Source organism: Andrographis paniculata, unplaced genomic scaffold (genome assembly GCF_009805555.1).
Source record: "Andrographis paniculata isolate CXL003 unplaced genomic scaffold, ASM980555v1 Contig25END, whole genome shotgun sequence".
Classification (NCBI taxonomy): Eukaryota; Viridiplantae; Streptophyta; class Magnoliopsida; order Lamiales; family Acanthaceae; genus Andrographis; species Andrographis paniculata.
The window spans coordinates 232,018-254,797 of record NW_026137546.1 but is presented as its reverse complement, the minus strand read 5'-3'; the positions used below and the strand labels follow the sequence as shown (position 1 = coordinate 254,797).

At 33.9% G+C, this 22,780-nt stretch overlaps 2 protein-coding genes and 1 long non-coding RNA gene across 9 annotated transcripts; 1 reads left to right on the top strand and 2 right to left on the bottom strand.

Moving 5' to 3' along the window:
- Positions 1-1,620: 1,620 nt before the first annotated feature.
- LOC127245891 (uncharacterized) lies at positions 1,621-6,838 on the bottom strand. Of its 6 annotated transcripts, XR_007837528.1 has the most exons (6): positions 6,681-6,838; positions 6,290-6,570; positions 5,645-5,768; positions 4,174-4,457; positions 2,404-2,499; positions 1,623-2,316 (listed from the first exon to the last, which is right to left on the bottom strand). It is a non-coding gene; the product is annotated as an uncharacterized LOC127245891 (long non-coding RNA). The 6 variants fall into 6 exon arrangements; XR_007837526.1 differs by having other exon boundaries at positions 1,621-2,499; XR_007837527.1 differs by lacking the exons at positions 1,623-2,316; positions 2,404-2,499 and adding an exon at positions 2,556-2,573.
- Positions 6,839-9,093: 2,255 nt separating this feature from the next.
- LOC127245907 (probable (S)-N-methylcoclaurine 3'-hydroxylase isozyme 2) lies at positions 9,094-11,882 on the top strand. Its single transcript, XM_051267056.1, has 2 exons — positions 9,094-9,969; positions 11,160-11,882. Exons 1-2 carry the CDS (start codon positions 9,121-9,123, stop codon positions 11,805-11,807), a joined length of 1,497 nt encoding a protein of 498 aa, XP_051123013.1. The 5' UTR covers positions 9,094-9,120; the 3' UTR covers positions 11,808-11,882.
- Positions 11,883-12,235: 353 nt separating this feature from the next.
- On the bottom strand, positions 12,236-18,539 carry LOC127245792 (probable transcriptional regulator SLK2). 2 transcript variants are annotated; one of them, XM_051266835.1, is made up of 10 exons: positions 18,423-18,539; positions 16,760-17,879; positions 16,486-16,617; positions 16,217-16,265; positions 15,292-15,506; positions 15,134-15,202; positions 14,339-14,439; positions 13,734-13,831; positions 13,581-13,646; positions 12,236-13,419 (listed from the first exon to the last, which is right to left on the bottom strand). In XM_051266835.1, exons 2-10 carry the CDS (start codon positions 17,678-17,680, stop codon positions 12,557-12,559), a joined length of 2,514 nt encoding a protein of 837 aa, XP_051122792.1. In that variant the 5' UTR covers positions 17,681-17,879; positions 18,423-18,539; the 3' UTR covers positions 12,236-12,556. The 2 variants fall into 2 exon arrangements, with proteins under 2 accessions (XP_051122792.1, XP_051122791.1); XM_051266834.1 differs by having other exon boundaries at positions 16,760-17,688; positions 18,423-18,501.
- Between the last annotated feature and the right edge of the window lie 4,241 nt (positions 18,540-22,780).

The following is a 22,780-nucleotide window of genomic DNA, read 5'->3' as shown; positions in this document are numbered from 1 at the left end:
TGAATGTTGGTTTATTGTGGGCCTGTCGGTCATGGGCCGACATCAGTTTGGGCTGTCCCTGTTACAAGTTGACATTGCTGGACCTTATTGTTTGGGCCGACAAAACTTGGGCATTTAAGAACCTGATATGTTGGACTAGTCATTCATGGCCTAAATCAGATTGGGCCGTCTCCTTTTCAATATAGAGCCTGTTGGGCTTTCTCCCGTTGGGCCGACAACATATGGGCTTGGCGGAAGTTAGCCAACCTCCATGATAGTGCCAAGTGGGCTTGTCCGTTATCAGCCAACATCAATTTGCGTCGGACAGTGTGTTGATGGGCCTGTGGAGATTGGGCCGAAACAAGTGGGCTGGTCGGAATTCTATCGACCGTTGGTATTATGCGGTCCTGGGCCGACAACAATCTGGGCCTGAGAGTGTATTGATGGGCATGTTGGATTGGGCCGACAACAAGTGGGCTTGTCGGAATTCTATCGACCGTTGGTATTATGCGGTCCTGGGCCGACAACAATCTGGGCCTGAGAGTGTATTGATGGGCATGTTGGATTGGGCCGACAACAAGTGGGCTTGTCGGAATTCTATCGACCGTTGGTATTATGCGGTCCTGGGCCGACAACAATCTGGGCCTGAGAGTGTATTGATGGGCATGTTGGATTGGGCCGACAACAAGTGGGCTTGTCGGAATTCTATCGACCGTTGGTGTTATGCGGGCCTGTCGGTCCTGGGCCGACATCAATTTGGGCCTGAAAGTGTGTGGATGGGCATGTTGGATTGGGCCGACAAGAAGTGGGTGGTCGGAATTCTATCGACCGTTGGTATTATGCGGGCCTGTCGGTCCTGGGCCGACATCAATTTGGGCCTGAGAGTGTGTAGATAAGCATGTTGGATTGGGCCGATAACAAGTGGGCTTGTCGGAATTCTATCGACCGTTGGTGTTATGCGGGCCTGTCGGTCCTGGGCTGACATCACTTTGGGCCTGACAGTGTGTTGATGTCATGTTTTATTGGGCCGAAAACGAGTGGGCTTGTCGGAGTTCTATCGGCCTTTTGTTGGTTTTATGTGGGCCTGTCGGCCCTGGGCCGACATCAATTTGGGCCTTGAAGGTAGACGTTCCGGGGCCTGTTTAATTGGGCCTATTTGTTGGAATTCAACCGACCGTGTATGTTTGTGCTATGCGGACTTGTCGGTCCTGGGACGACATCAATTTAGGCCTCCAAGGTAGACGTTGCTCGGCCTGTTTGATTGGGCCAACAACAAGGGGGCTTGTTCAGTTTTAGTGTTACAGGGCTTCCGTTCATGGGCCGAGATCAATATGGGCCGTCTAATTTTCACAATGGAGCTTGTTGGGATAACGAGAGTCAATGGCTGACGACATAACAAGCCTATTTTTATCGCGTTGACTTGCGTCGACTTAATGGGCTTCGACCGAATGAGCATTGGTTCTTTTTCCCTCTCTTTTTTGATCGGCAGCTTTGGTCCTTCCTTGTATAGACTACACGTTTTATTTTGGGAAATTTTGTGTATAATTTATTAAGACATTTTGGCAATATTCATAACCTCGGAGTCACTTGTACGCAGTATAGTACCCAAATATATATATATATATATATATTATTAAGATTAACAAATTACGACATACAACCAGAATTGAACAAACCAATATACATACTTCAACCATCGTCAACCCAAAAACACCTAACCAAGCACATATAACATGTTGTGATTCTACCCCCAATCAACATCCAAGGTATAACTCAATAATCGCATATTCAATCCAGTTAATATAACAAAGAAATCAGGAATGGATTATTTCAATGAAAACAAAATGTCTATAAAGGCAGCACAACAGCTTCTAAATCTATAAAATGATATAACCTCTTGGCATTCAAGCAAGGCTCAAGTAAAGATAATACGTAATCCAGAAAACACATATAGCTATACGATTAACAAGGTAGCATAGAGAGCCAGAAAACACATATAGCTATACGATTAACAAGGTAGCATAGAGAGTCGCAACACAAATTCATTAAGGATATTATTTACGCGCACTTGAAAAAACATTTTCGTATCTTCCTGCACCGCTTGAGAGAAGATCAGCTTTGATACGAAAATGCTGTTTCAAGTGCCACATGAAGAACTATATTCAACAACCTGAAGCACAGCCCTACTAAAATCAGCAGATAAAGGATTCTACATAATATACAGTATAGGTTACTGTGGCATAGAGACTGGAACACAAATGACAGCTTTGATAAAGAAGCCCCTTGGTATGGTAATCAATTTGATGTAATTTTGTAATCCTCAGATCACTAAAGGAGCTGTTTGCAGGGTAGGGTTATTAGTCCTGGATTATTGTAGAATAACATTAACCCTTGAAAGTGTACAAAAAAGTATAGAATGATTACCAGAATACTAGTGTCATAACTAGCCCACAAGTTGCACTCGAAGATTGTTGACAAGGTTGCCTTGAAACCCAGAGGGCTCCTTGTTTCTTACACTGACTAGAAGCATCAAGAACCCGGATGTTACCAAAGAACCCAGTCATGACAAGTTCCATGTACAACACAATAATAATCTGCACTAAAGGAAACTATAAAGTTTGTCCAGAAAACAAGGAAATTAATGAACAGCATTACGAACTCCTGCAACAGAATTTTTGGGACAGACAACTGACTCATATTTCTACATTAACTAGAGGAATTAATTTCTGACCTGTACCAGCATAATATTTCAACCATTACTGACTGACCATACCATTAGTTCTTGTAAATGGAATGGCAGAGCTAATGGGGCTTCAACCCTTACTCTTTATCCCCATCTTTGCCCAGGCTAAACGGGGCCTTACTTATGATGGGAGGAGATTTCCGAAGGGATAGGCACAGGATGGAATACTTACGTACCAACTTGTGGACACACAGCACGTTCACATTCATCCGTCACAAATATGTAATTTTATAAATGATGATTCTTTGACAGCAATGAAGGAGGCTGATAATGACTAATTCACTTAGCTCACCCTACTAAATTATGTTAAGATACTAAAACCATGCTTAGTCTTGCTTTTTCATTAGCAAGCACAATGACCCATGTGCTTCTGTTTTGTTCATAAATGTCCTCTGTGCAAACTTGCAACCTTATGCTCTGCAGGATAAATCTAATTCACAAACAACAAACTTATGGTCAACTTCACGACAATCCTGTGGGAAAACCCCATTCACACGACACTAGGGATAGACTAACAGATTCAACAACATGCATTTCCAAAAATCTATTACCTCATTTCTTCAGTTCACAATTTCATATCATTAACCAACACAAGGAAAGGAAAAGAAAATTGACAAACTACCAGAGTAATGTAATGGACTAAGTACACCAGATGGATCCTTTTAATTGATATGGAAACAAGTACATCTGCAATTACTTGAATAAATACTCCAGGACAACAATCCTACATCAAGAATGACATCTATCTAACGTGAATAGCAACTTGAAACTTACTTTCTCTACTTCAATAAATAAATAAATATAAATATGAAGTTTCTTCCCCAATGTCTTGTGCACAAGGTGTAAGAGAATACTTTTCAGCAATATCGAAACGGATGAAAGTACAGAAGCCATTAAAGGGATTAACTAGAGTGATTGTGAGTTTACTCACTATACTCCATCCATAGGCATTCTATTGACTTTCTTAAATGAAGTAAAGAACAGAGAAGTTGGGAATATGGAATAGAAAAGGTAGTTGTTCGAACTCACCTAATCTGCCTCACACTCAACTTGTAGATTTTTGAAGTGGCTGACTATGCTCAAATTAAACTACCAATTAAGCACAATGAGTCAAATTAAGCACCACAAATAAACAACTAACAGTACATATGCAATTAACAGGTCTATTGTTTCATTGATTAACTATCCAATCAACCACTGCATGTACGCAAATGAGAATCAATATACTGTCCCAAAATGCAGTTAACAATGATATTAGTTCGCTCTCATAGAGAGAAAGAACCTGGCATCAAACCATTGCTCAACACAGAGTTGCAACTCACACAATAATCAATCTGAATAAAGACCAACAATGCAGTTAACAGAAAACAGAATTAATTACTTGTTACTGAATGTACAAATAGCAGGAAGAAAATTAAACAGTACTGGGAATTTGGAACCACAAACCATACCAGATGTTGGGCGTAATTATGGTCTTGCCATGGGATGATTGGTTGCGAGGTCCTGGTGAGACATCCTAATGGTTGTACCACCCACTCTAAGACGCCTTCATTTCCCTTTCCCCCACCGCGTCTCTCCGCGCGTGTGAATACTGCGGCGGAGCGTGGTTACCGGGTCAATTACCTCATTAATTTTCAAATAATCACGGTAGATCCACCCTAAGACGCCTTCGTTTCCTTTCCCCCCCATCGCGACTCAAGGACCGCGCGTGTGAATATGCCGGCGGCGCGTGGTTCTGGGTCAATTACCTCGTTAATTTTCAAATAATCAACTCGTATCCAACCAGAACCGGAAGTTCCAAGGAAAATCAACCAATCGATCAAACCCATCTTCTTAGATCAGAATTAATAAAATTCATAACTGAACGCAGACCACGATCAAAATAAATTACAAGGCACTCTACACAACTAATAATTAACACACCACGCGGAGACGATCGACGACAAAATTACCGAGAAACCACCGTTCCTCTTTTTTACCTTGTAAGCTAAATAAAGAACATGTGAATTTGAAAAGGTTAGGGCATTCGAAACCTAATGTCACGAAGATCCAGCGGTTTAAATATATGTGAATTTGAAAAGGTTATGGCATTGGAAACCAAAGGTTAGGACAACAGTTCAATAAGCCAAAAGCGCACGCCGACATTGCGGGGCCGGGCGGGGCCACACATCCACATTGCATATTTTGATTTATATAAATATTAATATGTATAAATTGATACTCTAAAATAATTAATAAACAATTAAAAGTATATTAATGAAAATGATTATGATACAATACAAATTATTATAGATTAAAATAATTTAATTAGAATTAAAAATATATATATATATATATAAATTATAAAATTTAAAATATAACATAATTATGTTCCAAAAGCAAAAGCAAAAGAAAAAGAATTATACGGGACCAAGAAGATAGATTAGGGGGAAGATCCAACTGCTGAAAATTACACAATTAAGATAAACACATGTTTGTTTGTTTGTTTTGTTTTGTATTGTAAAATAATTTGAAGGAGCTAACTGTTGTTCTATATGCAATAGCAATAGCCACCAAATCTATTAGGTCCATCGCAACAAACCTATATATTTATTATATGGTGAGAGGCCCTACACCCTCAACATTAAAAAGGATTTCGCAGTGAGCTTGGGGTAATATTCATGGATGTTCAGTTCAATGAGCATATACAAATTGATTGTGGGTAATTTATCTTCTACAAAACGTTTTAGGATGCTAAGTATGAATGCCTAAATCAAACATAGGATTCACTTCAAACATTAATCAGTCAAGAAGGATTTATGTAGAGCAAAGCAACAGCTCAAATCCAGATCCGCACAAGCGCAATTAAAAGCACAGAGATTCAACCAGCATAAAAGAAACGAACTCAAAAAATCACAAAATTGTGTGTGAAAATGAACTAACCTTGCTATACGTAAGAGTCATCCAGCTCCACTCCCAACAAGCTTCTGCACAGATGGATTCAGGGAATTCATTGTGGTTGCAGTGCTAGGGCAGATTGTAATTGCCCTATGCCCTCAAGCATTATCTTAACAAGAAAATAAATTTTGTTGGAATTCAAAGCTGAGAACCATGTGTCAAATGCAAGTAGCCATGACTATGTAATGCTATCATTCAGAAACCTAACCCGTGAATTTCGGGTAAAACTGTTGCCACAACAAAAATGCAAAAATATATAAAAGATGTTGAAAAATTCCATCACTCCCAACAATTCAACATATATTCCACTCATTTTGAATATACAGATCTAAGCTAATCAGCAGCAAACCTCACAAAAACTGCAGTGATTGAGGAAATTTAATTTTTTCATCATCAAAATTTCCTTACATGTTAAAATGCAATCATATTTATGTATTTCCGACACTAGCATATGGCATAGCATACAGAAACCATTGTAAAATGAGGAGCATTCAATTCAAATTAGATAACAGGGATACTAGTTTCTGCTTACAGTAAAACATGATGACTGTCCAAAAAAGAAACTAGGCATAGAATGAAAAGATATTGCTTTGAGCATGCCTAAGATAAAGAAAAGAAGTTTAGACTTACAATCACTATCTGTCTAATAACCCAACTATCTGCTATAGTTGTTCATCGATTGACGGAGAAGAGGCCATCGCTATAGGTAACCGACCAATCCATCCCTTGCCTTTCCCTTTTGTCTAGGTACCTATTTTCCCTAAATGCTTATTGGCGCCTGTCATCAGTTCAAGCAATCGATCGTTAGGGCATATTTCCAGCTCTACAGCACACCGAAGAATTGCAGAACTTCTACGACTCCAGTCAAGGACACCTCTCGATAGTCCACGTTACCACAGTGGCCGAGAAAACTATCAGGCAAAACAACAGACGAAATAAATTAGGGATAGAGTGTAGAAAGGATGACTGGTCGGAGAAAACAACAGCCAAAAAAAAAAATAATAATAAATTGTAACCATACATATTCAATTACAAACCAAGGGCAAGGGTTTACGAACGTATCTCGACAGCGCCGCCGCCGGACGAACGGCCGGAGATCCTCTCCGGTTAGTGGAACGCAGAGCAAATCAGAAGGGACAACGAAACCTACACCGACTTAAACTAAACAGTGGGCTCACAATCTATAATAATGACTTGTTTGCCTGTTCCGGTCCGGTCCAATTTGATATAACCTAATTATGCACCGGGAACCGGCCCGGCCTAATTAACCTTCTTGTAGGCCAATGTCCAATTTTTATTAATGGGCTGTGACCCAATTGAATAGTATATCTTTTTCTTTTCTTTTTTAATAACATGAATAATAGACTAATAGAGTATCAAAATAATAATTAATTTAATTGTAATAATGTAATTAGTAGTAGCAGTACTTGCTACTTGTTGTACACATAACTAATAGAGTAAAAAAAAATAGAGTTCATGTGTTGCACATTTGGGGAGATTATTAATTAATTATAATAATGTAATTAGTAGCAGTAGCCGTACCAAGTACACTCTCTAAAGTAGACATTATGCAAAGTAGTAATCCGTAGTAATTGAACACTCTTAAAAGTAGTAATAGCACTAATATAGGGTAATTTATTAATTTAGATGTGGAATTTTAACTAATATATATTGAATTGCAAATGCTAATTAATTATTTGTATTCTGTTAAAATTGGTGATCGCACTTTTGCATCTCTATAAATTACAATAATACACAACACATGAATATATACATATATATATATACACATAAATCTGTGTGTACATATAATTAAATGAAGCCACGAAATCCATGCAGTTCCTTGTTCGTTCATACAAAAATATATTCAATATATTTAGTGAAGAAACGTATGCAAAGCTGGTTATCAACCTTTTGCACACATTGATATTACTAGTATAGAATGAATTAATTTTGAGAAAAAAAAAACACGTTGCTTGATAAATTACATATACTATCATAATATTTTATCTGATTATTTGATCACATGATTCTATAATAAAAAGTAATTTTTTTTACTAACTACCAGATAAATTTATTAAGCATTATTATTATTTTATTTATTTAAAAAAAATTCTAATATTCAACATCGAATCAACTCCAAGCGTTTCTAAAAATGATTGTGTGAATTTTTATTTTATTTTATTTATTTTTTAAATTTAAATAATAGATTATATGTAATACTATAATTTGTTAAATGAAATTAGAAAATAGAGCCTAAAATAGCACATCCATCGGCTCAATCTCTTTTATTATCAACACATGATGACATGATAATGAATAATTAATAGGTGTGTTTATAAATGGTATGTTTATTTTGTGTTTTGATATTTTTTTTATATAAAATATAAAAAATATATAGATAAAAAATGTCTATAATATATTAATTTTTTTAAAAAATATGTTGAAATTTTTTATTAAAAGAACATAATCTTTTGAATATATATATAAATAGATCCATAATATAAAAAATAAAAAAAAAATTGTCTTTTGAATATACACATAGTTTTTTTATATTATATTATATATATATAAATAGATTGATAATATAAAAAAGTAAAATCATAGTCTTTTGAATATACATATATATATATATAAATAAATTGATAATATAAAAAATATATAGTATTTTTTTATGTAGATATTAGTTTATACTTTCTTTGTCAGATAAATGTGTGCTGATTTGATATAGATTTTTTATAAACTTATATAATAATTGTTATTTTTTTATAGTAAAAAAAATAAAAGAACAATTAGAAATGAGTATATATTTTTTGAAAGTTTGTATATATATTTGTAGTAGTATTTTTTAGAATATTTATAATAAAATCGTTTTAGAAGAAAAATTGTTGGGGGAACAATACAATTTCAAAAAATAATACTATTTTCGTCAATTTAGAATGTTTACATTTGTTTTTTGTATGTTAATCTTTCAATATTAATTATTATATTATAACATAATATAAATCAAGAGAAAAGAGAAAAATACTCTTATTAGGGTGTTGGAATACATATATATATATAATAATAATATTTGTATAAAAAATAATATAAATATAAGAATATTTTTAATATTATATATAATATCGTAGGTAAATATAAATTTAGTGGATGGAGAGAGTAATAAACAATATAAAATATTTTTACAAAAGTAAAGATAAAACAAAAAATTTCAAATACTTGTTACAAAACGTTAAAAAATCAAATTTCAACTTAAATTAATACTGTATTTTATAAATATTTTTTGACACAGTTATCGTAGCACACAGTAAAAAAAATAATAATAATAATAATAATCTCCTGTGTGAAGAGAGCCATTGTTTAACAATCTTATAAGATCATAAAAATTGGTCTGATTTCAATCACATTTCTAGTTGATCACAGCCAATTATTATCCTCGATCTCGATTTTCAGAAAACAGGATGATCCAGTATCTTCTTCTTCTTCTTCTTCTTCTTCTTGCTGTTCTATTTTTCTTACACCAATTATCCTGCGGACCGTTGAAGCATCTTCCACCAGGTCCGAATCCATGGCAGGTTTTGAAAACCCTACACCAATTCAAAGACAAGCCTCACGTCGCTCTTTACAGCCTGGCCAAAACCTACGGCCCGCTAATCTCCCTCAGGCTCGGGGGACAGCTGATCGTCGTTGCTTCCTCGTCCGCAATTGCTAAGGAGGTCCTAAAAATCCACGACAGACCTCTGTCGGGAAGGTATCTTCCATCGGCGTGCTACCAGGTTCCAGGAGCTCTCTCATCTCTTACCATGTCCAGAGAATGCAACGACGCCTGGAAATTCCTACGCGCCGCCAGCCACCAGAGCATCTTCTCGTCCAAAGCCGTCGACTCCGCCGCCATGGCCGGCGTCAGGAAGGAAAGAGTCGAAGCAATGGTGGCGCATTTGGCCGGAAAATTGGGGGAGGTCGTGAAACTCGAGGAGGTCGTGAGCATGACAGTTTGTAATATTCTTACGACTGTTTTGGCATCGACGGATTTGATGAATGTGAATGATGAGGATAAAATTAGGGTTTTGGTGGATGAAATCGTGGAGATGGCGAGTGCTCCCGGACTCTCCGATTTGGTCCCGGCCCTCAAAAGCGTCGATTTCTGGAGTAAAGCTAATGGCGTGAAGATGCAAGGGAAGATGAGGCGTGTGTGGCAAGATGTTGTCGGTGAAAGAAGACGACGTCCACGTAGCGGCGTCGTTTTGGATTTCTTGGACGTTCTTGTCCAGAATGACTTTCTTGATGACCAGATCAGTATCATATTAACGGTCAGGATCTTTTCAATCCACCTATATTTAATATTTTTTAAAATTTTATTACTATTCAAGCAATTCACACGGTCAACTACTTCTTTTTAAATAAGTATCACTTCTCTTTTTTTTCTTTTTTTTTCTATTAAGTGTCACTTATGATAAAGATATGAATCAATATAATATAAAAAAATGATACAGTATATTAAATTATTAATTTTTTAATAAAAATAGAATATATATATATATATGTATATAATATAGTATCTAATTGGATATAAAGTAATTGAGTAATGAATGTGATTCTTGCAGTTTAATCATGGATCCAATTCGGATTCTGTATATTGTTAGATTTATTAATTATATCAATATATATTTAAATTTATACCAAAAACTTGAACATATATTTACACAAGGGAGGTAGGTAGTATATTTTTTTGGTCAATGGAATCCTTTAGTTTTGTCAAATCAATATCAAATTGGATGTAAATATAGTTGGCGTTCATTTCCAATTTATACCAATTTTTGGAGTTCAATCATGTCCATGCCCAGTCGCGGACCCACAGTCCACCCTTTGCCCCCATCCCTACTTCTAGCTTATCTATACTTTTATTTATTAAGGGTGGTCTCCACTCTCCAGCCCCATTTTTTTTCAACCCCCCCCATTAATATATAAGTATATTCATGTTGGATGATTGGGGCTGGGCAAAATCGATCGGGTGATCCGTGCCTATTAAGGGTGTTTTGTTTTTCTTCTGCATGCATCATTGCCGACAATCTCTCAGGCTCTCAGCCTATGTCATAGGCTTGGACACATTTATTTATTTTTAGTTTTTTTCTAAAAAAAGAAAATAATAAACAGTCACATTTTGAACGGTCGTGCAACATTAAAATAGAAAATTATCTTCTTATTTTAATAATAATAATTTAATAAAATGTATACAATATATATATTATTTTATAAAGAGTAAAAATTTATATAATATAAATAAATAAATAAATAAAATATAAATATTTATTTATAATTAAGTACAATTTAATTCTCAAATTATATTATTATTAATTTTATAAATTAAATTCAATACATATTTATATTATTATATTTTTTATCTATTAAATCAATACACATCAAACTTCTTAAATTCAAATCAAACTTATAAATATAAAGAAACACAAAATTTCGAACTTTTAAATTTCTGACTTAACAGGAGCTGCTGATTGCTGGAACAGACTCGACTATTATTACAGTAACATGGCTGATAGTGGAGCTAATCAGAAACCCACAGATTCTCTCAAAAGTCCGTCTCGAAATCGCAGAATCAGCCATTGAAGAAGATGGAAGCTGCAATGGATCCATAACGTTCGATGAGTCGAGGTTATCCAACTGCGAATATTTCCAGGCCTGTATAAAGGAGACGTTGAGGCTGCACATTCCAGGCCCGTTTCTGGTGCCACATCGGGCCATAGAAGCCTGTCGGGTGAGGAACTACATCGTCCCTAAGGACAGCATCGTACTTGTCAACGCCTGGGCGATTCACCTGGATCCTGAGACCTGGAAAGATGCCTCCAGCTTCAGGCCCGACAGGTTCCTCCTACATTCGGACAAGATCGATTTCGTCGGGCCTGATCTCGAGTTCTTGCCATTCGGAGCTGGAAGAAGAATGTGCCCTGGATATCATTTGGGGTTCAGAAATGTACAGCTGGTGGTGGCATCTCTGATTCATTGTTTCGATTGGAGCCTGCCTGGTGGAGAAAACCCTAAAAATCTTGACATTGCAGATAAGTTTGTGACAACTTTAAAGAGGGAGAAACCTCTGTACTTGATTCCTAGAATAAGGGAGAACTACGCTGTGTGAATTGAACATTTCACGTTTGTAATATTGGAAATGATTAATCAAACTAAATGTACGAAAAAATTGCAGCAATATGAATAGACTGATCATTTATATAAGATGCATTGTGTTTCAGACAATTGAAAAAAGAGAAAAATAAATAGACTTTGAGGAGACAATGGATTGGATAATAACTAGTTGTAATGAAATAAAAATATCCAAAAAAGTATTATTGATATATTTAGTTGGATGTTATTTTTTATTTATTTATTTCTTTGGATATTTTAAATGGGAAGAAATATTGTTTTTGTATAGATAATTGCAAAATAAAATAGTAAAAAAAAATCAATTAAAAACAGAGAATAAAAAATAATTTATTTTCCAAATTTAAATTCTCTTATTCAAACATATAAGAAACTAAACACACCCTTAAATCCACATTTGCAATAATCTTAGGGACAAAATCCAAATTGATTATGAATTCCATGTCGAATAGATTGATTACACTTGGAAGATTAAAACTAAAAATTAAGATAAAAAGAACCAAATGTCGTTCCTACACACAAGCGATCACGCAGGGAACATCGATAATTAATAACTGGGGTGGTAATCAAACAGACAAGAAGACAACACACAAATTAAGGTAATCGAGACAGCTTAATTACCTATACATAGAGAAGCAAATTAACACATCTTCAGGCTCCACTCCCTTACAAGTACTACAGCAGCCACAACACAAGTAGAGATCAGTCTATGTTAGTTGTCCGTCCATATCATCCCTTCCAGCTGAAGTTCATGTGGTCGTCGAGCTCGCTGCTAAAGAACCCATTCTCCGCGTACTCCTGGGCAATGTCCGGAACCATATCATCCATCAAATGAAGGCTGTGTGCCGCCAGATCGGATTCCTTTTGCCCGTATCCTGCATGACTGACAGGGGCTGGAGATTCACTGTTCGATGACGAAGCCTTAAAGCTGTTGCTTCGGCTGGGGGGTCGACCATGGCTGACGGCCGACGTACTTGCTGAAGAACTCCTGAATCCGGGACCCGCTGAAGATATCTTCCCGCCGGGATGCTGCGGAATCGGAGGCCCGTTATTCTTTTTGCTCATATCCTGCAGCAATTGCTGGATCATCTGCTGCTGTAATGTTTGGCTTCCTTGGGAGGGTCCCGACAGGCTTTGCTGTAATAACCCGCTCATGCTCTGTGAATGCAGCTGAAGTTGCTGTTGCTGTTGCTGCTGTTGTTGCTGATGCTGTGGTGTCTGAGGGGTTGAAAAGCCACCGATTGCTGAAGATCCGGGTGTGGTTATGGATAAAGCCTGGCTGGAATTGTTGAAAGGAGAAGAAGCCTCTTGTTGAGCCGAGTTCATCGAGTTCTGTCTCATCAGCAGATTTTGGAAGTTGGTCAGGGCAAGAGCAGCCTGTGCGGAGCCACTCAAAGCTCCTCGAGCACCTGCAGGATGTTGGCTGTTGTTAACTTGGGCATTGAGCGCAGAATGCTGTAATGCCATTAGCTTGTTGAGTGTGTTTCGGTCGGTTGGCAGGCCCTGAAGCCCCTCGATCTGATCCATCTCTTGCATTCTTTGGGTCTGGACCTTGGATGCAGTGGTGCATCGAGGAAAGTTTTTCAAGCCCTCTGCAAATCAAAGTTGGCATGTTTAAACAATCTTACAGAGCACCTAGTAGATAGGATACACCAGTACAACAAATAGCGATGTCTTAAATGAACATCAGAAAATGATTGGGTGATAAAGGTCAATTTTTTTAAATACAAGAGCATTGGTGTAGTGTCCTTACCAACAGGACCATTTTTGGTCTCCCTGCAGAAATCCATCAAATCTTTCATGCTAGTAACTATATCAGCTATCTGCAGTTGACAGGGAAAAAAAACATGAGAGACCATGGTAGAGAAAGACAAATAAGCATTGAAGTGATTAAAACGGTCAAGACATGCCTGTAGGCATCGCACGTATCTTTTTGTAAACCCAAGATCATTTAGGGACGGTAGCTCCAAACACCTTGCAAGTTGACGCCCAGCAGTTACTACACTGCAGTGGGATATGCATCAAGTTAACATTAATAATGCTAGATTAAGCCAAATCTCTTGATCAGACAACTTCCTAGAGATAAATAATAAGAGACACCCCGGATTCAGGACATCTTAACCTTTTCTTTTGACACGATAAGTCAGAGAGCATATGGTACAATACATCTAAGTAAAGCTAAAGTTGAGGGAATAAACAATCAATTTTGTCATCTGGGTAAGCACACAGCAATTTGTGTACACAAATTCTGAATGTTTCTTTGAGGAATTGGAGCTTTCAGCGAAAAAAACTTTGATGACATGTAATTATATAACATCTATTTTTATTTTTTCCACTCAACATAAATGGCACCCCTACATTAAATTTCAGGCAACACTAACTGAAAGGCGCTATGCCTCTATAGGAAAAGTTCTTGATCAATTGATCACGAGCTCAAAAGTTGATGCATCAAGCATAACCTCTCTATGGATGATATTCAAGATCAATTAGAATTGAAAAGCTATCACTCACAGTGCACTGTTTGCCTGTAAATCTTGTTGAGAGACACCATCAGTCCCATTTTCAGATACTGTACTTTGACATTTCTGTGCAACCTGTAGCAATTGATTTACCTGCAGTACTTGTTAACATAAGTTACACCACCTAAACACGCCATATTAATAATCGATTTGGTATGCTTAAATGCATCAGTTAAATTCATCATTCTAGAGTGAAACCTACAATTCCTAATTGGAACTTAACGAAAAAGTAACACCCGGACATGGAAACAGTGTTAATAACCAATACAGTAACTGGTGATCCAATCACAAACATTATCCCCAACAAACTAATCTCGTCTAACATAGAAGAACAGAACAATAACCAAAAGTGTAAAGATATGTCCATTTTTGTGGCATCAATTTTAGGAGCACGCCCAAGAAACCCAACATTTAGAACGATCCTGAATCCTCGGGAAAAAAAATGAAGTAAAAAGTTATCCAGCATTTCCAATGCCATAGTGTGACCACAGCATCCAAGTTTTGCATTTGGTTGCCACAAGCCTGAAGGCATTATTTACTGCCAAATTGGATGTATATTATGGTGGCAAGCAAATATATTAATCAGATAGATTATTTAACTACATGTGATAACAATGCAAGAAAGATCCATTATATTATGACAGATCAATTAGCACGAAAAGTGCAAGGATAGAAGAAAATTCTAATGCATTCTGGAATATCATCACATCACAATAAGAGACGAACTCAGATATGAGCAATGAACTTTTAAAGTGCCATGATGAATTCACAAAAAGCATGTGTCTACCTGTGGTGCAACCAATCTACGAGGTAGAAGCTCTTCATGGCGCCTAGCACAAAATTCCCAAGACAGGATCTAAAGAAATTATGATAAGGTGTTAAATACAAACAACATGTAGATAAAACTGACAAGGTTTACGTCAAGTCAAGAAAGGCTTAGCTTACCTTTAAATCAGGTGTGAAAAGGATTCTAAGCTGGCCCTCACGAACTACACGGAGCTGTTCGTATATGCTCTCTTGAACAGCTTTGGCATACTCTAGCATCATCATCCCCGAAGGGAATCTACATTCACGAGGCAAATCAAGAAATAGAAGCTCATCGATGACCCCACTACTAAATTTGATTTCATTCAGTCTAGGAAGCACTTCAAAAGTTGCCTCTGTAGAAAGTAAAAACCAGGAAAAGGAATGATGTTAGATCTCTAGAATAAACACCCACATATACTGGGGATTCTCTACACATTTTCATAGACGTTATCAACTCAAATATCAGCTCAACTCCAAGTTTTCTGTCAACGTTCAATACACACTGTTATCAAGGAAAAATACATTAATTTAATTAAAAGAAAAAACAAGAACAACAACAAAGATCTTGAGTCAGGAAATGCCAATCTTCTGAAAAAGGATTGAGAATAGAAATGGTATGTCAATGTTCATAGACATAGATTTCAATTTGCATAACATCAAAGAGCCAAGGAAGTTGGTTACAATACAAGCAAAATAATGCACAGAATTTAATGCTGGAATTTGCATAATTTCATAATGGCCAGTGGAAACATATAGTTGCCATGCCACAAGATCACAAGGATAAGGAAAATATCTGTGGCTGTGTTATATCATTGCAATGAAGATAATGCTTCTGTTGCAATCTCAGTCAATGATAGACATACTACCACAATTTTGAATGTTAAATAGGAATTATTCCCAGGGCACGATGAGACTAATCCAGTGATAGTTATGCAATATTAAGAGATTAAGCAAATAGTAAAATAATCATGTAAACAACTTAGTATTTTCTCAGAAAAGACTACTTAAATATTGCACATCATTATAACTAATAAAAGTACACAGTGTGGGGGATGAAACACACCAAATCCTCGTCCAGACTTTGAACCACAAATGTCACATTGCCAAGCATCCTGTAGAAACAAACAAGGCATTATGTACCTAAAAAATGTCAATAAATGAAGATAAAGGAACTTAGTTTAGAAAATGGGAACAGATTATAAAAGATGAAATTAATGCTCCCAAACAATGTATGACTTTAAGGCACGAAATACCCAAATTTTTAATAGATACTTATGCATTCAAAAAGATCAAGCAAGACTACAACCGTTCAATATATAGCAAAAGCGTTACCATGGCTGACTGTGGGAACACCCCTACTGACTGATATCCAACATTATCATATGGGGATAGACACCACCTCTTCTTCGAACGTGGAGAGTAATATTCAGAGACAAATTTTCTCCAATAAGCAATGGCATTTTCCTATCAGCACAGACATAAATGACATTCCATCACTTGATACTAAAAATTGGGCAAGAATAGTACAAGCAAATGGGAAGAAGAAGATGATAAAAGGGCAAGTGCAAAGGAATTTCAAGATGGTGAACGCAATGAAATTCCTTACAGTGGGTCGTTGTCTCTGATGATATAAGTATTGCATTAATCTTCGGGAGCAAACGCCACCATCATAAGGTCGCTTTACAGCAGATGCAGGAGGGATTCCCTGCAACTGCAGCTGTTGTCTTAACTGTAACTGCTGCTTCTGCTGATGCATTAGCTGAACTCGCTGCATTGAGGGCATAGCCTGTAGAAGCTGCTGCTCTTGCTGTCTTAGCCGCTGTTGCTGCATCAGCGCTTGCAATTGAGGGTTCTGGTTATGTAAGTGCACAGGATCTTGTCTATGCAATAGCTGTTGCAAAACTTGTTGCTGTACTATATCTTCCTGCTTTATATCCAAACGGGGTTTCTTTTGAAGCTGAGATAAAGTAGTTGGGTCCTGAATGCAAGAGTTCGGAACCCGTGGACCACCAGGGAGCTGAACTTGCCCCATGCGTGGCAAAGAAGTGGCACTAGAACCTCCACGGTACTGCTGACTTTGCTGGGCTTGTTGAGAACTAGGATCTTGGCTGGAGTTCTGTTGCACAACAGAAGATCCATCCATGACAGAGGACCCAGAGATGCTAATGTTATTGGACGAAAACGACATCGGCGATGCAGGCAAGCGCATATAAGACTCGGTGTTAATACTAGCACTTCTTTGAAGATGAGGGCCACCAGAAAGCCCTGAATTAGCATCGGTTACCAAAGAACTTGCCCCAACACTGGGTCCAGAGCTAGCCACACTGTTCAAGATTGTGTTGCTGACATCCCCTGAAATAGGCCCCATGTTACCTCGTGCATGTCCAGCTAATGAATTCGCTAAGTTCCCAAAGTTCGAACTGAAATTGGAATTTCCTGCAACCTGGCCCTGCCCATCTCCTTGGAAAAATATTCCTGAACTCGAAGATGATTGTGCCATTCCTCCATCCGCCCGTGAAGGAACCATTTGAGGCTCTGATGGTTGGAAACTAAGACTCAGATAACTATTCACAGGCTGACCTTAATAATTATAAGTTAACCGTGGTGTATATAGCAGTTGCACCAATCTAAAACAAGGAAAACTCAACTCCATTTGCATCTCTTGGATCTAAATCTTACTAATCCTCAAAAAATCAAGCGAACTGAATCTGAAAGTTCTAGTTTGTCTGTTAAGCACAAGAAAAGCAAGACTTCAGGCAACAAATCGAAAACTCAAAAACTAAAGCGAACCCCAGAAAGCTCCCATCGACTACAAAGAAATCCCCAATTTCACCCACAAACCCTAACTTCCTACCGCTACAATTCCGACTCTAATTCAATAAAAACAGAAATCTTCTACAAACAAATACAAACAGGAGTTACCATTGATTAACAAACAAACTATAGCGCAAGCATCGATACTACACAGAAAAACCCCCAATTTGGTCCCAGTTTCCCGAACCAACTTCAGCAAATAAAACCAACTTCAATCAACTTTCATTAGGAAAGCAGAACTATAAGTTGAAAGATTAAGCTTCTCAATTTCATCTTTAACACCACAATTCAAAATAAAGATCTCAAATCTGCAATTAGAACTAATATCGAAAAAGCAAAAAAGACTAAGCTGTGCAGTTGGAATACGGTACTAATTTTTTTTTTTTCTTTAATCCTTTTCCAAAATATTACAACAATTACTGCAGTAAATCGGAGAATTATCAACACATGCTAACCTGCAAAGACGGAGCGACGAATCATCGGAAAGCATTCAACAGAGAAGAAAAGGAGAAAACAATCCGCTGCTGATCGGTGTTTATATGCCGAGCGGGAATCAAAGCAGGGGTGTGATCTCCTACACCGGGTGCAGGGTGCTTCCTACATTTTTGACACGTGTCATTGTTTAAACGGAAAGTGGAACTGGTGGAACTCGGAAGCGACTATTTGATACTGGAGATGACTTTTTCTTATTTCAGTTAGTATCATTATATTACCACTTTTAAAATATTAATAGCATAGAAATAATGATTTTGAGATTTTAATAAAATTAGATTGAAATAATATTTTATAAAAAAATAATAATAAAATTATCCCTTAGTGTAAAAAATGTTTTTAAAATGCTCAAATTTATTTACTGATTATTGTAAAAATATTTGGATAATTTTTTAAAAAAATAAGAGCTATGTACAAAAATAGAAACCAAACAATTGTTTTAGATTGGCGAAAAAGACAAAAATGAAATAATTTTTTTAAAACTAAAGAAGTATTTGTTTATTTATGCCCGAATTTAATCAATTGAATTATTGTCCTACTTAAAAAAAAGAAGCTATTTTGACAATCTTATAGTACTAATAATTTTTTTAAAATGTTTATCCAACAATTATTTAGTTTATTTATGTTTTAAAAATTATTTTTGAATTATTCAGTAAATTTTTTATAATATAATATTAAAATGTAGTAATTTTTATATGGATGTTTTGTGTTTGCATAAGATATTTGTTTAACTAATGTTTTTAATTGAACGATTCTATATAAATATTATTTAAAATACGATATTAATACAATATATAATATATATATTTTTTAATCACCTGCAAAATCAATAATTTAATATAAAATTTTATTTTTTATATTATCTATATAATTATTCATATCTAACATAAATATATATATATTTTTCCAAAATACAAAACAAAAGAAATTCTATATACATATTTTTTACTCAAAACTAATTGTAATTGTTTTTTTGTAAACATTTCAACCCTCACACTAATTATAAGAATTTTTTTAAAATCTAAAACAATTAAATTATCAAAATAAATAATTGCAACAAACTTACTTATCTAAAAAAAACACACACACACAAGAAAAAAATAACCCACTAACTCCAGCAGGGAGATGTTATTGTAAAAATTAAAAGTTAAAAATAAAAAATAAAAAATTTATAGTAATATTAAATTTGTAATTAAAAGTGAATTAATAAAATATTATAGATATAGATATAGTGATATTTACTATAAATAAATAAATATTAAATTAAGAATAGTAGTTAAATATTTATTTATTGATTTTGTCAAAATTTATAATAAAGTATATTTAATAAATGATCTAAAAATGAAAAAAAAAAAAAAAGAAAAAATGTGAGACAGAAAGGAATATAGAGTATCCATCCTATTTATGCAATTTGTATACAATTAGAAAATGGGTCATTATTGGGTTACAATTTTAAAATAGTCCGAGTAATAAATGGGCCAGGCCCATTAAGCTGTTTTTTTATAAAGGTTCAACTAATTATGATGGAATATAATTAATTTTAATAAATTAAATTTAAAAATATGTGGACCATATTGGATGCCAATAAAAGATAAAAAAGATATGAAAGGGACAAGGTGAGCTTCTTTATTTATATCAATAAAAGAATGTGTATATATATAATCTCATTTAATATCTTTATTGTGATGTTCAGAAATTTTTACCATGTCTTTTTGTTTTTTATTTTTTTTTTTCTACGTAATCTATTTTATTTATTATTTTATAATTTAAAATTTTCATATATTTTGAAGGCAAATAATTGTTGGAGTGTCGGTAGGAGCGCAAGTGTCGGTGGATGGAATGTTGTGGTCATCCGATTTATTTTCTTCATTCAAAATTCAATTATATGTTTCTGTTTGTGTTCTATTGTATTCAACGATTGTTTTAATATTTAAGATATTTTAATTATTTGGTTTAGTAATATATTATTTTAAATATAAATGAATTGAATAAATTAAATAAAATTTTTAGATTGAATGTAATATTTTAAAAAATATTAAGTCATGCAAATATAATTTGAAAGCACAATCAAACATGCTATGAACATAATGGGTTTGTTCTTTTTTTCATTTTTTTTTTGTGAGTATAATAATTTGTAGGATATGCTTTGTATGAAAATTTAGTATATATATATATATATATATTTATTTAAATTATATACTATAAAAAATAAAGAAAAGAATTTGAAGAAAATTTCCAATTAATTTGTACATCTGTTTTTCTCTTCTTAATTTCTCTATATACTACTCCTCTGTCCATTAACAATCTATTTATTTTTCAATTTTGGTATGTCCCATAACAAAATATTCACTTTTTTTTTTTTTTAAGTAATTGTACCATCTATCTAACATACTGTTCAAATTTACAATATATTACACAAATGTCATTACTTTTATATCATAGGGTTAATTTAGTCATTATATCTTTATTTCTACTCTATCATACTATAATACTAATATTTCTAAAAACTTCGTGCAAAAAGTAAATTGATATATAGATACGAGACAGATGGAGTATTATCTTTCTTTCAAATGTATTATATCAAAATTTTATTTCTTATTTAAAATACTATATTCAATATTTTTTTAAATAGAAAATGAAAATAAAAATACAAGTAAATCGATTATTATAGCAATTAATCACTATATATTTAGGTGATTAGTTTAAATTTTCACTTGGTATGTTATAGTAAGAGTAAATTATATTTTTTAACACATATTTTCATTTATGTAAATGTTGCATGATAAATATATATATATATATATATATAATATTTATATGTTTATGTTATATCAAATATGTGTATGAAACAATTAATTAAGTTGTAATGTGGCATTTGGAATGTGATTTTGGGCAGTTGGATGTTCATTTTCTAGGGCAGCTGGCTTCTCATTGTCATACTTTTATTTATTTAAATCCCAATTGGCATTTGAAGGGACATTTCATCAGAAATATTGGTTACAAAATGCCAATCTTATTATTATTATTATTTTAGTAGCTACAGTTCTAATAATAATAACAATAACTATAATTAGAATATCGATTTTATAAATCATCGATAAATTCAATCGGAACATACAGATTATAGAAACTAATATGTATTCTCAAAATCGTACACAATTTTATACAATACAATAATTAATTCACCACCAAACCGATCATGTCTGTAACAGTTGCTGCAAAATGCAAATACACAATTAAATAATTAATTATATGTTATATTACAAAAGTGGTAGTTCTGTCGTGAATGTGTACTTTTTTATATATAAAAAGAAAAGAACCTTTTAAGAAAAACATATAATCTATGATTATATATTTATCGAAATATATATGGCTACATAATATTTTTAATGTTAGGTACACTATTTTTATTATATAAAATACAACATACCGCTAATGAGTGTATTAGCCTGTGGAGATATTTTGAAATTATTTTATAATTTATAGTTTTTTTAATATATAAAATATTAAATTAAAATTTTATTTTTATATTATATTATAAATTAATTTTATATTTAAAAAATTATATTAAGATATTAAATCAAAATTATACTAATATAATATTTTAAATATAAAAATAACTATTTAAAGAAATATAATAAAAAAAATTAATTTAATATTTTTAAAGAGAAAAAAATTTGAAATAATAAAAGTGAAAATCACACAAGTAAATATACCCACCGTGTATTTTTTTATAATCATAAATTAAAATTTTTGTCAACCCAAATATGATTGAAGTATTCATGATCCAATCAATTTATATTTTATTTTTTTTCAATTCCGATATTTAAATATAATAATTTATTAAAAACAATATTACTTCAATCTTGGAATAAAATATTCGATTGTTTTCTTAATATATAATTTTAAATATTAGTAATATACTTTCTCCATATTTTGGGACGTCCAATTAGTAAACATTTCATTAAATACTTTATTTTTTTTTCCACAAATACTCTTACTTTACATCACATCACTACTTTTACACCAAAAAGTAAGGAAAAAAATGTCATTACACTTCTTTTAACTACCCACTATAATTAAAATATTATTATTTCTCAAAGATCGCGCCAAAAGTAATTGTATACTTTACGAGTGGACGAAGGAAGTATTAGTTTGCAGTACCGGTCAAAAAAATAAAAAAAAATAAAGTATCCCTATTAATATTGTATAATATAAATAATATACTAATATTTGTATTATATATTATAAATTGTAAAAATATTTTTTATATTACGTAGATAGTTCAATTATTTAGCAAAAATAAATACAAGTTTTTGCT

Bases quoted from the DNA above. Each gene is read 5' to 3' on its own strand.
- LOC127245792 (XM_051266834.1), bottom strand. From the start codon at position 18,447: ATGATTCGTCGCTCCGTCTTTGCAG. The intron at 17,689-18,422 runs GTTAGCATGTGT...TCCAACCATCAG, and splicing joins TCGTCGCTCCGTCTTTGCAG to AGCCTCAAATGGTTCCTTCA. The intron at 15,203-15,291 runs GTAAGCTAAGCC...TAATTTCTTTAG, and splicing joins TTTTCACACCTGATTTAAAG to ATCCTGTCTTGGGAATTTTG.
- LOC127245907 (XM_051267056.1), top strand. From the start codon at position 9,121: ATGATCCAGTATCTTCTTCTTCTTCTTCTTCTTCTTCTTGCTGTTCTA. The intron at 9,970-11,159 runs GTCAGGATCTTT...CTGACTTAACAG, and splicing joins AGATCAGTATCATATTAACG to GAGCTGCTGATTGCTGGAAC.